Below are 15,280 nucleotides of genomic sequence, written 5' to 3' on the forward strand. Positions count from 1 at the left end.
CAGCTTTCAATTTTGCCTAACTTATAACTCAGACTCCAGAAAACTCATTCAGGTTTCAATAGCATTTAAACAATTTCAGTGATGGTCAAGTGAATCCATTGCTCAGTCAAGTAGTAGTAACTGTCTTGGCCCTAATGACCTCCATTTTGCAAGAATGTATCTGCGGTGGCCACCTTCTGTTGCAGGGCCCTCCCCATCCTGTCCTCTCACGGGGAGGTCTGTGACGTGTTCTGCTTTCCCAGGCCCTACAGGGGGAAGTGGTGTCTCAGGCCTCCTCCTACAGCAGCCTCTTGCAGTTGAAGGAGTCACTCTTCTCAGTCGCCTCCAAGGAGGACGTAAAAATGATCAGACTACATTTGGAGCAGCTGGACGAGAGGTGGAGAGACCTACCACAGATAATTGGGAAGAGGTTGGTTCTAAAAAGTCCTAAAAGTGTTCATTTATTTTAAATGGTGAACATAAATTTTTAAAAAACCATCCTTTTATTTTATTTAACTCAGCCATCAGGGGATTGATACCAGGCAGTGGAAGAAAACTGTCATTTTAAAACTCAGTGTCCTTAAAATAAGCATTGTTGGTGAACCTCAATTCAAAGATTTTGTTTTACCTGAAAGAGAAAATGAGTAAGCTAGTTGAAATATATTGAAGAGTGAAGGGTTGCTAGTGTTTTTTTTTTTTTTTTGCTAGTGTGTATATTATTTGTTGATTGAGCTATTTGCATAAGAAAAGAAAATGGTAATTAAAATTTTGTCTCCTGTGATATTTCTCAGCCAGAGGCATTTTGTACACATCATTTCATTTCAAAATTGATCTTTGGAGAGAGGGAGGGAAACTGTTCATATATTAAATGGAGGCAAAAGTGGATTAAATCTTAGTTAACTAGATGATCAGCAATTTTCATTTATCTTTCTAATTAAAAAGAGAACAGATTTTGTCTTTAAATTGATATTGATTACCCATATGATGATGTGAATCTTGGATAAGCATTTAACCATTCTGACTATTTTAAAAATCCATTCATTCAGCCCATATTTATTTAGTTTCTGAAATGAGTAGAGCACCCTTCAATGTGCGGTGGATCACTCCACTTTCGTGGAGCTTATATTTATTCCATTGCTTATTCATTTGTTCAATCATTGCTTATTCATTTGTTCAATCAATCAACAAATGCTTCTTGGGTATCTGCCGATTGCCAGGCACTGTACTGGAGGCTGGTGCCATAGAAATAAGCAAACCCTGAACTCAGGTATTTTATAGATTAGTGTGGGAACAACAAGAAAACCATTGAGAGAGGTGAGCATGGAGTATTCAAGGAATGAAAAAGAGGGACATTTGAACTGGGAAGTTCAACAAAGGAAGTTCCATAAAGGGAGTGAGGTCAACTCTCAAAAGATGAGAAATTTTCTTTAAAAATGAGCAGGATCTGTCTGCTGTCTCTCAGAGGGAAAATAAAGGACTTTTAAGCTAATAATACAAATGTGTGACTTTTTTAGAATATGATGAATTCCTGTAAGGATAATGTGTAGAAAAAATTTGCAAGGATTAGAATATGAAAGTTAAATAGTTGAGCTCTCTAATATGTACATTAATATGTGTAAAAATTTTGATAAAAATTTGAAATAGTAAAACGTTGATCTCTGGATACAAACCATTGTAATGAATATTTGATTGTAATATTATGTTTGGGATCCCAGTTTGGGATTCTCATCTCCTATACCTGTTATCGGCCAGCAGAGGACAAGAGGACATAGGCAGAGGCAGCAAATGGCCCAAGGCTCCAAGGAGAACTAAGTGGGTCTAGTGGGCAACAGACAGGAGTCAGAAGGAGTGCAGGGCCTCGTTGCCTCAGACGAGGACAGAGGAGCAAGTACGTGGGATCCCCTGGGGGGATGGCCTCCCAAGTACAACAGGAAACTGCTCCAGTATAGACACATGACAGGGATTGTTCTGATCCCATGACACCGTTTCTGACTAGTCTAGAGAGTGGACAGTAGGGAAGCGAAGGTGTCAGGAAAGAGGCCAGCTTAAACAAAGACTCAGAAACTCAGGCCAGGGTGAGCATAGTGGAAAGGAGAAGAGCAAAGCACCAATATATCTGGTGGAGCATGTGGGACCGACTGTGCACAGGCGAGAGGTGGTGGTGAGGAAATGAGGGGGGACCATCAGGGTGGGTGGTAGCAATATTAACTGAGACAGAGAAACTGTGAGGAAAGCAGGACTTTGGAAGAAGGAACTATCCACAGGTTCAGCTTGTCCATGTAAGACATCATCATGGGATAAGCTTCATTCCCAAAATCCGTCCTTAACCCATTCTGTTCACTAATGGAACATTTTAACTTTAAAACCCCTTTCTCCACACAGGATTAATTTTCTTCAGTCCGTGGTTGCTGAACACCAGCAATTTGATGAGTTCCTACTTTCTGTTTCTGTCTGGATCAAAGCATTTCTCAGTGAATTACAATCTACTTCTGAGATAAGCATCATGGACCATCAAGTAGCTTTTACTCGGCAGAAGGTAAATCTTCTGTTAGGATTAAAGAAAAAAAGGACTGGGGATGTAGCTCAGTTGGTAGAGTGCTTGCCTCACATTCATAAGGCCTTGGGTTCAATCCTCAGCACCACAAAATAATAATAATAATAACAACAAAATGGAGTCACCTACGGTAAGTTCTAAACAGAAATAAAGAAGATTGAAGAAAAATTTGTTCACAAGGGAGAGTTCTTGAATTACAAAGGAAAAATATGTGGCAGTAATCTAACTTTTCATTCATATGAAAATGTTTTAATAATCAAGTATATGGGTCCTGCCAATTTCTTACACAGATAAATTAAGCAGATAAAACCCTTTCAAGATAGAATAGGGAACTACAACAAGAAACTGTTTATTCATAGTGGAGCAAATTATTTGTAGCATAAAGTGATAAGAATGTTCATTTTTAGGCTTTTGAATTCGTTTTTGTTCCTGTACCAAAAATTAAAACAAATTGCAATGCTTTAATAATAAAGTTGTTCTGAATTACTATTTAGCTTGAAAGTATTTAAAAAGCCATGGCTTATTTATAAATTATGTGTTATGTCTATTCTGGCACCAAAAAAATATTTTAAAATCAGATATTGATTTTCAAGCATGGGGAAAGTGGAGAAGAGTTACATAATACACTTAAAATAAAATTTCATAATAAAATGTTTAGTATTTATTGGGTATTTACTCCTTGCCGAGTTTTGCTGTTTGGCCTTACAAAGAGCACACTTCTGTCCTTGGGACAGGAAGTAGTTCTGCAACTTGGAAGAATGTACCAAAGTCAGGCTTCTCCCTCCAAGGAGACTGGGAGAGAGGTGCTGCCTTCTGGGATGATTTTATTTCAAAGGAGGAATGTCCTTGAGAAAGACAATCCTGGGTTGTAAAACTGATCAGACTTTAAAAGGTGGATCTCAATGGGACAAAGAAGAATTTATGATTTGTAAAGCAAATGCTCTAAGAAAAAACAGTTCAGGAACCTGGGTTAGAGAACTCTCTCAATTTCATCATCAGACAGGGGCAGCTGTAAGGTCCTTGTGGTCAGGATTAGGACAGAAATTAGGATAAAATTTCTCATGAATGGGAACCATGCTGAGATTGTTGGCAGTTTTCTGCTAGATTTTCAATGTGGTTTCTTGTGAGCTAGTCCAATATCCTATATGGCAGACTCACATAATAATATATATATTTTTATATATGACATATATAAATGAACAAAATGGGAAACTGTGAATGTTTCTTAAAGACTCATTGTAGATGACCTTTAAGCATTATGCTATCCATGACACATAAAATCCAACTCAACCTCACGAATCCTGCTTCTCTGACTCATGGACTCTAGTGTACCTGAGGATTCAGCAACTCTCTCTTGTCTTCCAGGATCATGCAGCAGAAATAGAGAATAAAAAGGGAGAGCTGCAGAGTCTGCAGAGTCACTTGGCAAAGCTGGGGTCTCTGGGCCGCGCTGAGGACCTCCATCTGCTCCAGGGCAAGGCGGAGGACTGCCTGCAGCTCTTCGAGGAGGCCAATCAGGTGGTAGAGAGGAGGCAGCTTGCCCTGTCCCAGCTGGCAGAGTTCCTGCAGACTCACGCCTCTCTGTCCGGGGTTCTCCACCAGCTGAGGCAAACGGTGGAAGCAACCAACAGCATGAACAAGAAGCAGTCTGACTTGTTGGAGAAGGACCTCAGCGACGCCATTCAGGACGTTAAAGCGTTGGAATCCACTGCCATCGGTCTCGATGGCCTTCTTACCAAAGCCCAGTACCATCTGAAAAGTGGGAGCGGGGAGCAAAGGACGTCCTGCAGAGCCACGGCTGATCAGCTCTGTGCAGAATTGGAGAGGATCCAGAACCTGCTGGGGACCAAGCAGAGTGAGGCGGATGCGCTTGCAGTGTTGAAGAAAGCGTTTGAAGACCAGAGAGAGGAGCTGCTGAAAAGCATTGAGGACATCGAGGAGAGGGCTGACAAGGAAGGCCTGAAGGAGCCCACCCGCCAAGCTCTTCAGCAGAGGTACTCGAGTGGCTGGCGCTGAAGCCTGCTGTCCCTTCCGCTTTTCATTTCTTGTGGAGTGAACTTTCGTGCAAAGCTTTAGATAGTGCCATAGTTAGCAAATTTTAAAGATTCTGAAGGTAAAATTCATGGCTAATTCAGTTGAGAAGTACTCAAGTTTCTGTGGCTTCCTCAAGAATTTTCCTGCGGGTGAGATCTGAGCCCCTTTGAGATTGTATCTCCAGGACAGATTAGAAACCATGTTATATATTTGTGAGATATTTTAGAAGAAGAGGCACATCTTCTGTAGAAAGAATGAAGACAGAGATCCAAGTAGTAGTGGTGTAATTCTGGTGTAAAAATATCAGCAAATTCCTCTCTAGGGCCCACCAACCCCTCAGTAAAGAGCACAGCAAATGCATTGGCTGACAGTAGGTGGCAGATGTTGGAGGAGAGAAATCAGGGTGAGATAGCTCTCTCTCTCTCTCTCTCAGAGAAAAGCTTAGGAAAGTGGTAGGAGTCATCTTAGATCTTTGTTCACCCATCAAATGTGAAACCAGTCCACCTGACAGTCTGTACGGAGAAGGCAGAGACAAGGGTTCAGCACATCTGGGGTTGTCAGTGAGATCAGTGGAGAAGCAAAGGAATGAGAGTTAGCTTCCTCCGTAAATTTGACAAGTGAGGGTTTTTTTTCCCCTAATGTTACCTTTGTATCTATCTTTTTCCTTCTTAATAGAACCTTATCCCCATTTATCTTCTAAGGCCACTTTTGGGCTCTTGGAGCCAAGAAACAGTGGAAAAGCATCCCAAGATGTTCATGATTTTGTTAAGAATTATGCTGTCCCTGCTGAGACCATTAGCATTTGACCCCTTTTACCCCAAATCAAAGAAGAAGCCAAAGCATTAGTTAGATGACAGTGGAGTTAAAATCAGGACTCCAGCTGGGACACCTGATTATATCCCTTATGGGCAGTAAGCAAAAAAAAAAAAAAAATGTAACTAGTTTAATAATACATTCAGAAAAGGGGACGGGATCTGGGAAAATAGCCTTTAAAGAGAGAACAAGGTGCCTAGTGTTTCCCACATAGGAAAGAGCAGCCTTACCTTCCGGCCAACTCAGGCCAAGCCGACAGAAATGTTAAAGCTGCAGGAGAAAGGTCAGACTGGCCTCAAGAACCCCATCGGTATCCCCAGGTCACCAAGGACACACAAACACTGAGACAATGTAGCAGTAAATTGATGGTTGGTAAACCCCAACCATCCTGAGGTTTCATTCCACCACCTTGGGCACTCTCTTGCAAGGTGGGGATAATGACAACACCTGCCTGCAGCCACTCCACATTGGGAATCAAGGGGGATACCACATGTGCCCCTGCCTTACCCTCTACAGTATGGTACCAGTGTGAAGATGAGCCAGTGATTACCTCTTTGTGGTCACATTTTACAAATGCCTAAATATTGTTAGGGATAAAGAAACATGGTCATTTTCTCATGGTAATCTTTTCAATCAAGTAGGACATTTAAGTTCAAAAATAGGTATTTTCCACAGAACTCAGGAAAGCTAGTTTTGTTTTGAATGAAATAACTATAACCCTTCAATGTTCATTATTCTCCTGGGTTGGACCTCATGCACAGAAAGTTTTTTTGTTTGTTTGTTTGTTTGTTTTTGCACAACCTTGTAATCCATATTCACCTACCTTGACCACAGGGTTAGCCTTAGCCTTAAAAGTCTTATACCTCCAAAACCAAATAGAAAATTCAATCATAACAGAAGATGGAAAGAAAATACAATGCTCTTCAATGTTTTCTGAGGTACAGTGTCAAGTCATAATGCAAATTTAACTTTAAAAGCATCTTTATCAGTGGATATGCATTAATGTTCTTGCTGTGTTAAGTTTTTCCAGCTATTAAGCTGCATGCTTTCGGAACTCATCATGTGCTTACAAAAAGTAAAATTAGTTTACTGCCTTAATAGATTAGCAGTGAAACCATGTTTTAACTCACAGGTTGAGAGTGTTCAATCAGTTAGAAGATGAATTGAATTCTCATGAACATGAGCTATGCTGGTTGAAAGACAAAGCTAAACAAATCGCCCAGAAAGATGTAGCTTTTGCACCTGAAGTCGACAGAGAGATAAACCGCTTAGAAGTCACCTGGGATGATACCAAAAAGCTAATTCATGAAAAGTAAGTAGAAATGTCCCAGTTTTACTTTCAATTTCCATAATTTTGTGACATTAGGCCATTACCTAGAGATTTGTGATGATAGGATTATGAGTTGAATACCTTGCTCATCTTCATAGGTATTCTATATCCCTTTAGTAACATTAAAAAATTTGTTCTATGGAGCTTTACCGAGGATGTTGAGATAACGACATTAAGAATTCAGTGCTTTAAAAGTAGTTGTCAGGGTTGGGTTGTAGCTCAGTGGCAGAGTCCCTAGCATGTCTGAAGCCCTGGGTATGATTCCTAGCACTGTAAATTAAAAGTCGTCATCAACAATTACAAAGTGCTTGGATAAGTCTTAACTTCTGATTTTCTTTTTGTTTTGTGTAATTTTACTTGTTTGCATTTGAACTATAATTAAATACAATAAAATTCACCCTTTTTCATATACAATTCTATGAATTTTGACACACTCATACTGTTGTACAATCATCAAATTTCATGGTAACTGTTCTCCTACCAGAAAAAGGAAAAAAAAATCCTTCATGTCTTATTGTAATTGATATCACTTCCTTTTGTCCAGTTCCTCACAATCATTGGTCAGACTTCTGTATATGTAGCTTCGCCTTTTTTCAAAATCACATAGAAATGGAATCATATAGAATGTAATGTCTTGAGTCTGACTTTTATTTTTACATAGCAAAACATAATTGTATATATATCCTTGCTTTATTCTTTTTTAATAGCTAAATATCCCATTGACTGACTGTTCCACAGTTTTTCTATCAACTAGTATATGGATAACTTCCAGTTTGAATGATTATAAATGAAGTACCTATTAACATTCATGTTCAAGTTTTTATTTATACATAAATTTTATTTCACTTGGCTTAATATTTAAAAGTGGGATTGTGTTACATGGTCAAGTATATGCTTATAAGGAACTGCCAAACTATTTTCCAAAATGTTGGCACCATGTTGCACTCAAACATGTCAGAGATTTCTAGAAGCTCCACACCATTTGTATCACTTGCTATTGTCAAGCATTTTTCATTTGTTTGTTTGACTTTCTAAAAGATATATAGAAATATCTCATTGTTTTTAATTTTATATTTCCTGATTACTAATGATATTGAGCATGTTATTTGCCACACACACATACACACATACTTAGGTGCAAACTAGTGCAACCATTCTGGAAAGCAGTGTGGAGATTCCCCCCAAAACTGGGAATGGAACCACCATATGACCAGCTACCTATTCCTCAGTTTATATCCAAAAGATTTAAATCAGCATACTATAGGGATGTAGCCACATTTTTAATATTTATAGTAGCACAATTCACAATAGCCAAGCTATGGAACCAACTTAGGTGCCCTTCAACAGATGAATGGATAAAGAAAATGTGATATATTTAATAAAATATGTATATGTTTATATACTATATATAAATATATATATTTAACAAAATATATATACACATATGTATATATCAGAGTATTAGTCATAAAAAGCATGAATAAAATTATGCTACTTATCAGTAAGTCACCAGAACTGGAGAACATCATGCTAAGTGAAATAAGCCAAACTTAAAAATCAAAGGTCCAGTGTTTTCTATGATATGGGAAGCTCCACCAAAGGGGAAAAGAAAAGAAGAGGGAGAAAAATACCATAAATATATAAGAGATATCAGTGGAGCAGAGGAAGGGGACTGAAGGGGGAGGGAGAGGGATGGGAAGAGGGAGGAAAGATGCAGTGACCCTGACCAAACTTTCCTATGTATGTATATGAATATATCATAGTGAATCTCACCTTCATGCTCCTAAGTATTTTATTTGCTTTGTTTTTGTTTTGCTTTTCCTTCTTTTTTTGCCCCCAATATATGCCCGTATGAAGTAATTAAAACACCATGAAAACATTTAAAAAAAAAACAAACAAACATTGAGTGACTCAATCTAAGTAAGTTGGAATTGTCAACAACATATGCTGTTGCTTGTTTGTCATTGAGTTCACGGATTTTATTTTAATGCCCATGTGCTTCCTTTATTCATAAAGAACATATTGGACATTATTAGACATTAGTGTTAAGTAGCATTAACCAGCAACCGCAGAGGAAAAATGTGATTTTCTCTTGGTTCCAGCATCTGCCCGTGGATACTTGCACATAGTGAAATCCTAAGGAACTCTTGTCCTTCCTAATGTGACACTAAATGATACATGTTCTTCTATCGTTATAGCCAGGGTCAGTGCTGTGGACTTATTGATTTGATGAGAGAGTATCAGAACTTGAAGTCAACTGTGTCTCAGGTCCTAGAAAGTGCCAGCAGTGTCATTGTGACCAGAACTACCATTAAAGATCAAGAGGACCTTAAATGGGCTGTTTCTAAGGTAAAATGCAAATGCATTTATTTTGATATTACCACCATCTCCACCACCATTAATACCATTACCACCAAATGAGTAGTTTTGCTTCTTATAGAACAATTGTCCGAACAGATTTTTTTGTGTGTGTCAGTTCTCGTAGATATAGGTAATTCCTGCTAACAGCACAATTTTTTTTCTAGGAATGCTGATATCCTAGGATTCTAATAATTCAAGAAGCAATATTATATATATGTGTATATATATATATATATATATACACACACACACACACACACACACACACACACATACACATACATAGTGTGTGTGTGTGTGTGTGTGTGTGTAGAGAGTGAGAGAGTTAAATAATACCACTAATTTCAGAATAAGGTCAACCATGAATTAAATTTCTCAGAAGCAAATGGCTTTAAACTCTTTATCACTGGTGATTTTGCTAATCAAGGAAACATTTATGTCCACAGCATGAATCTGCCAAGAATGAAATGAATTGTAAGCAGAAAGAATTGGACAATTTTACCAGTAAAGGCAAACACTTGTTATCGGAACTGAAAAAAGTCCACAGTAGTGATTTCGCCTTGGTGAAAACTGACATGGAAGGAACCGTGGACAAGTGGCTGGATGTAAGACCTTTGCTGTAGGAAGAATATGTAGCAATAATACTGTGAATATGCAGACTGTTGCTGCCAACGGTATTTCCTTATATTATAAATGTGCTCAAATTTAATGTCCATTCCTGTTCCTCAGCATTACAAATAATAGTGCTAATTGTTTTACATTGAACAATAAATGCAATAGATGGACCTCAATCCTGTGGAATTCAACCCTCATAGTGAGTTATATTTTTGTAGATTTCAATAGACCTGTAGCCGTTCGTATCCCAATTTATGAATGAAAATTGAGTGTCTCAGAAATTCAAACAACTCTCCAAATGACAGAAACAATCTATGTATTGATTGGCATTTGCTTGAATCACATGTGCTAATTAGCTTACAATAATTTTGGTTAAACTTTGTGAGAATATAATTTTCTAATTAAAAAAGCATTCGTCAGGGAATGAGTCCTTGAAAGCCTCATACTATCAATGACATGGCTTCTCTTTTCTGTCCTAGGTATCAGAGAAAATTGAAGAAAGCATAGATAGGCTGAGGGGCGGCCTGTCCATTTGGGAGGATGTACTTTCAAGTAAAGATGAGATCGAGGGGTGGTCCAATAATTCTCTTCCACAGCTGGCTGAAAATATCAACAACCTGAACAACAGCCACAAAGCTGAAGAATTTCTTAGAGAATTTGAGGTAAACTCACTATGCCTACATATGGAGCTGGGGGGTACATCATTGTCTTGAATGTGAGAAAGTGGAGTCTTTTCTCAGTTTGTTCTTCTCAAAGACACATAAGAGAATTACAAAACTCGAAACTCTCTTCTGCTATTTACTCAAAATTTTAATCAGCTCTGGGTAAGAGATTTTTTGTGCATTTCTATCATTTCTTATTTAGGGCCCTTTTTTGAAGTATTAATAGAAAAACAGAAGTCTATAAAATGTATAATTTTCTAATTTTTTTGAGAATAAAAATTATTTTTTTATTTTATTTTATTTTTTATTTTATTTTACTTTTATTTTTATTTTATTTTATTCTCATTTGAAAACGAAATTGGAAGTATTTGAATATGTAGTACCTATTTTGTTTTTGTTCAAGAAAAGAAAAGAAAAAGAAAACATGTTTACTACCTGCTTACAATGTGCTATTATTATGTTTGGTACTTGCTTCTTCTACTTCCTCTTTGGAAATAGAAGAAAATTGGAGATTCAGATGCCTCAGGCTTCCAAGGCAAGTCTCTGACCTTCTGAAGGTTTAGTAACCAATTTATTTAAAATTCGTTATATTCCCATTTATTACATACATTTATTCAATATTCATCAAATTATTAATGAATGTCTACCGTATATCAGTAAATGTTTTAGATGCTGAAAATTTAATAGTAAACAAAGTCCCTACCTTTGTGGAATTTGCATTATTTACATTACAATACATGTTATGTGTGAAATGCCAAGTACTAGCTGGGCTAGGATAAAAATTTAAGCAGGATAAGAGGAAATAGAGGAAGGAAAGATACCTATTTCACAAAGCACATAGCTGACTGTACTCTTGGTAACAACAGTGAATATTCCCATTGAACACTCTGGTACCCAGAATTGTATCTGGCACCATACACAGGAATTGGCAGATAAGTAAATGAATGGCCGCAGTATGAAAAAATATAGGCAAATTTGAAAAGTATTACCTAAGCTATTCTGTGATCTCTGACCCAAGCAATGTTTGATAGATTTTATAATCTAATTTCTAAAGGCCATCACAGCTGGAAGAAATTATGCAGATTAAAATAACCAGAAGTGAAGGGTACTGAGGTCTCTTTAGTTGCTATTGCTGATGTTAACATTACAGCTCAAATTGTGGTCTGTGCTGGATTCAATTTATACCAGCTCAAAGAAGTTGATTGTTGAATTTTTAAGAATTTTGTAAGTCACTTTAAACACAACCACTATTAAAATTGAGGGTGTAAATAAATGTGCAATTAAATAAATTCTATTTTAAAAGTTAATGAATACTCAAAATTTGTCCATCCTTCATTGTTCTACATATCACTATTGTCTAGGTCCCTGAGTTATTGACATCTGTCCCATCTTTATCATCTATATCAGAGATGGTGGCAATACTGTGGAATGATGTGCCACTGTGTGTATCTTGCAGGTCTCTGTGCAGTGACATTGTATTATAGCTAGAAGTGGTGGTAACTGTTATGGCAGTGATTTTAGGGTAGGGGGAGGCAGTTAGTTGTCAGACCAGTCTAGAATCTCCAAACTCAGAAATCCAGGGAGCCCATGTGCCTCAGACCCACGTTCAATGTGACTAGGATCAGGCCCTTACAGATGGGTGGTTTTGCAGGTGACTGTGACATACTTGCTAACAGACTCTGTTTACTGGAACTGGCCATCACTCATCAGTGCCTTTCCTGCTGCAGAGTGCTAAGTGTGGGTCAGTAGATCGATTCCTTAATTGCCCATCCAGCTTCTGCAGAGGCTAGAGGGCCCTACAGTCAGTTCCCCATCTTATTGTATAAGTAAATTACTTTCTGAATTCAGGACATCAGAAAGTTTGTTAGTGTCTACAAAGCACCAACATGCCATTTTTAACCTGAGAGGGATAATTTATTAAATGCTCCTTTGTGGTCCCAAATAACAAATGAAGTTTTTATAAGCATCTTTTTTTCCAAAAATGGTTCCTAATTGTTCTTTTTCTTTTCTGTGTTGGTGTTCATGAAAAGTAAAAAAGAAAAAGAAAAAAAAGGGGGGGGGGATAAAATATCAGTTGTCAATGTCCCAAGTAATCAGGTTTCTGCTTTAATAGTCTGACAATGTCTATTTGAAATGTTTCTGCATATTACATATCTATTATATATTATCTACAACCATTAGGCACTCTTGCTGTGTATTTGCTTTGAAATGCTTCTGGAAGAGTTTAATGCTGCCATAGTAACTGGTAAAATAGTCCTCTCAACGAATACAGGACAGCCCATTGGAAATCCCCGCTGACTCAGGGACTGTGGTCAGTGTTTAATTTTTTCCAGGAGCTTTTATTCTAATAAAGGAGGGTAGGGAGAAGGAAACGATTTGTGTACTCCCTTACATGCCAACTGAATGATAACTGGAGCTTTTTCCACATTCATAAGTAATAGCATCCCTCAGAAAATGAAACAGGGCTCTTTTTCTACACAGCTTAAAGTTGGTATCTTGACAGTTCTTGAAATTATGAAATGCTAATTACAGCACATTAGCATTTCTGATTAGTTGTGCTTTTCCCCTGTGTCTTTTATGTTGGTAGTCTGAAGTTAAAAACAAAGCACTGAAATTGGAAGAACTGCATTCCAAAGTTAATGCACTCAAAGAATTAACTAAAAATCCGGAAACACCACCAGACCTTCAGGTAAGCACTCAAATCAGATGTAATAGTCATGGTATACGAGTCTCTCTCTTATATTCTCCTCTCTCTCAAAAAAAAAAAAAAATTATATCTCTCCTTGTGTTACCATCTTCATCATAATTTCAAGCAAACATGTTGCCTTTATCTTATGTGGGGTTAAATATTAATGTCTATGGAATTCCTTGTGCCAATGTTAACATCATATTTCCAACTCAAGTATTATATGAGTAGTTCTTCATTCCTTAGTAAATTTTGGAAGTATCATCAGCCAGTGTTTCTCATGAACCATCTTACATTAGACAGGAACAGAACCCCTTTTATGAATATTGATGTTCTTATTGATATTTTCATTTGGTCAATAATTGGGTTTGAAGGGGTCATCACTAAAAAATCTCCCTACATGACTCTTAGAATGACACAAACTCACAGGAACCAAGAGTATGTGACAGGATGGAGCAGGGCTGGCCAGGAAACCTCAGTGCCTAAGCCCATCCTGGTAGGTCTCTTTGGCTCCTGGTATAGGGTTCTGCTGCACCCCTGAACCTCCGTTCTTGCTGCTGCTCCCAGGGACTTCCTCTACCTTGTCTTCTTGTTCCCTTGTCCTTGACTTGCTCCTTCTCACTAACCAGTCACTACCACAATTTTGCTCTCATTTGAGACTGCATGTCCACAACTTGGTACCACATGGGTTGATGACCATGAAAAGAAGGGTAGATGTTTCATTGGTATTAAGAAGCAAAGGAGGTGCTACTTATATTCAAACTAAAAAGGAGCTGTGTAGTCACCTCCTCTGAAGATATCAATGGCAACAGGTGAACTATGCAGAGAAGACTGAGCCTGGATTATCGGAGCAAGCTACAGTTCTACTCTTCTCTTTCTCTTGTCATACACTCTCTCTCACACACACATCTCGCTGCAACTTGCACTGATGAGATGAGCTGGGTTCAGAAGAGCTGGCTGCAACATTAAGCTAAGAAAATGGTGAGAAAGTACAGGACACAGAAGTAATTTTCTTATCGAGAGAAAGACAGCTTTTCGACCTTCAGGGGCAGCTTCCACAATGGAAGGTGCTGGAAGGCACTGGAAAGACAGCATGCACCTGGAATCTCTTTATTTTTATGGAGATAGACACACAAAGGAGTTTTGTTAGAATGTTCTTCACCAAAATAAGTCAGAGGATAAGGTTTCAAAGGGGGGTTGTCCAATCCCATTGGGTAATGCTTAAGTCTAGCGCTGAAGCAAACTTCTTTGCCAAGTGAAGGTGAAGAGCACTTGCTTTGCACAGGCCGTGGAGTGCAATGCCAGACTGACACCCCCTTTACTCAAGGCTGAGAGGGGATGCTTAGCTCATGGGTAGGTGGCCTACCTGTCCCCCCCCCCACATCCCACACCTATGTATATGAGGGAAGAGCTGTGGAGTGCCTTAGCTTGCCTCAAGTGTAGGCAGAGGATTTCAGTTGTCCCACCTGGGGAACAGGATTTTGTTCCCTGCTGCTGGCAGATTCTAGAATCTAGTTCTAACCCTGATACAGGCTGGATAACTTAATGTATCTGTGGAAGGAGAAGTGACTGGTGCAGCCTGCATCCAAAGGGCAGCTGGGGGTGAATGCCAGAGTGTGATCTCCAGCCCAGAAGAGAGTCAGGAAAAGAGAGAAAAGGAAGAATGCACCAGGTGAGGGCATCCTAGGTCAGCTGAGAAGGCCATCTGGTGGGTGAGCAGACCTCAGCATCCACAAGTTAAAGAGATGGCCACAGGCTGAAGAAGGAGACAGGAAGGAGGCAGAAGAGAGAGTGCGTCCCGAGAACTTAGTGGGAGGTCTCAGAAAGAAAGGGAGCCTCGGGAAAACCCACAGAAGCAGGCCTGCTAGAGAAGGAGTGAGCGTGAAACTCAGGTGACAGCTTACAACAGGTGTCACATGTTTCATAACCCCATGCCTACTTACTGCTACCCAAGCCTGCATGGGGTCAAGAGTCTTCAAGGTGGGGAAACGGAGTGAAGAAAGAGAAGAAGAGCTCTCCACTATGGGCTTCTTATATCAAGTTTGAGCTAGGAATAAGGAATAAAGCCTTGGATTTAAATGCAAAGCTTTGATTTTCAAACAAACCTGAATCTCTCGATTGTAGAATCGATCATATTTTGTAATTTATAGTGACTATCAGTCCTTTTGTTTACTAAGGGACTGCCGAAGTCACCTTTTCTGTAATACATCATCCTGGGAGAGAATGTATTCAGCCCCACTGGATCA

General features: G+C 38.7%; 1 protein-coding gene across 1 annotated transcript in view; it reads left to right on the forward strand.

Annotated features, from left to right (window-relative positions):
- The window catches only part of Syne1 (spectrin repeat containing nuclear envelope protein 1), a 419,401-nt gene that overhangs the window by 171,958 nt on the left and 232,163 nt on the right, over positions 1-15,280 (forward strand). Inside the window, exons 39-46 of the mRNA XM_077802046.1 lie at positions 243-409; positions 2,362-2,515; positions 3,899-4,527; positions 6,513-6,692; positions 8,909-9,059; positions 9,518-9,676; positions 10,166-10,348; positions 12,936-13,037. Of these exons, the coding sequence (XP_077658172.1) occupies positions 243-409; positions 2,362-2,515; positions 3,899-4,527; positions 6,513-6,692; positions 8,909-9,059; positions 9,518-9,676; positions 10,166-10,348; positions 12,936-13,037 (1,725 nt within the window). The remainder of the gene's footprint in view (positions 1-242; positions 410-2,361; positions 2,516-3,898; positions 4,528-6,512; positions 6,693-8,908; positions 9,060-9,517; positions 9,677-10,165; positions 10,349-12,935; positions 13,038-15,280) is intronic.

Source organism: Urocitellus parryii, chromosome 8 (assembly GCF_045843805.1).
Source record: "Urocitellus parryii isolate mUroPar1 chromosome 8, mUroPar1.hap1, whole genome shotgun sequence".
Classification (NCBI taxonomy): Eukaryota; Metazoa; Chordata; class Mammalia; order Rodentia; family Sciuridae; genus Urocitellus; species Urocitellus parryii.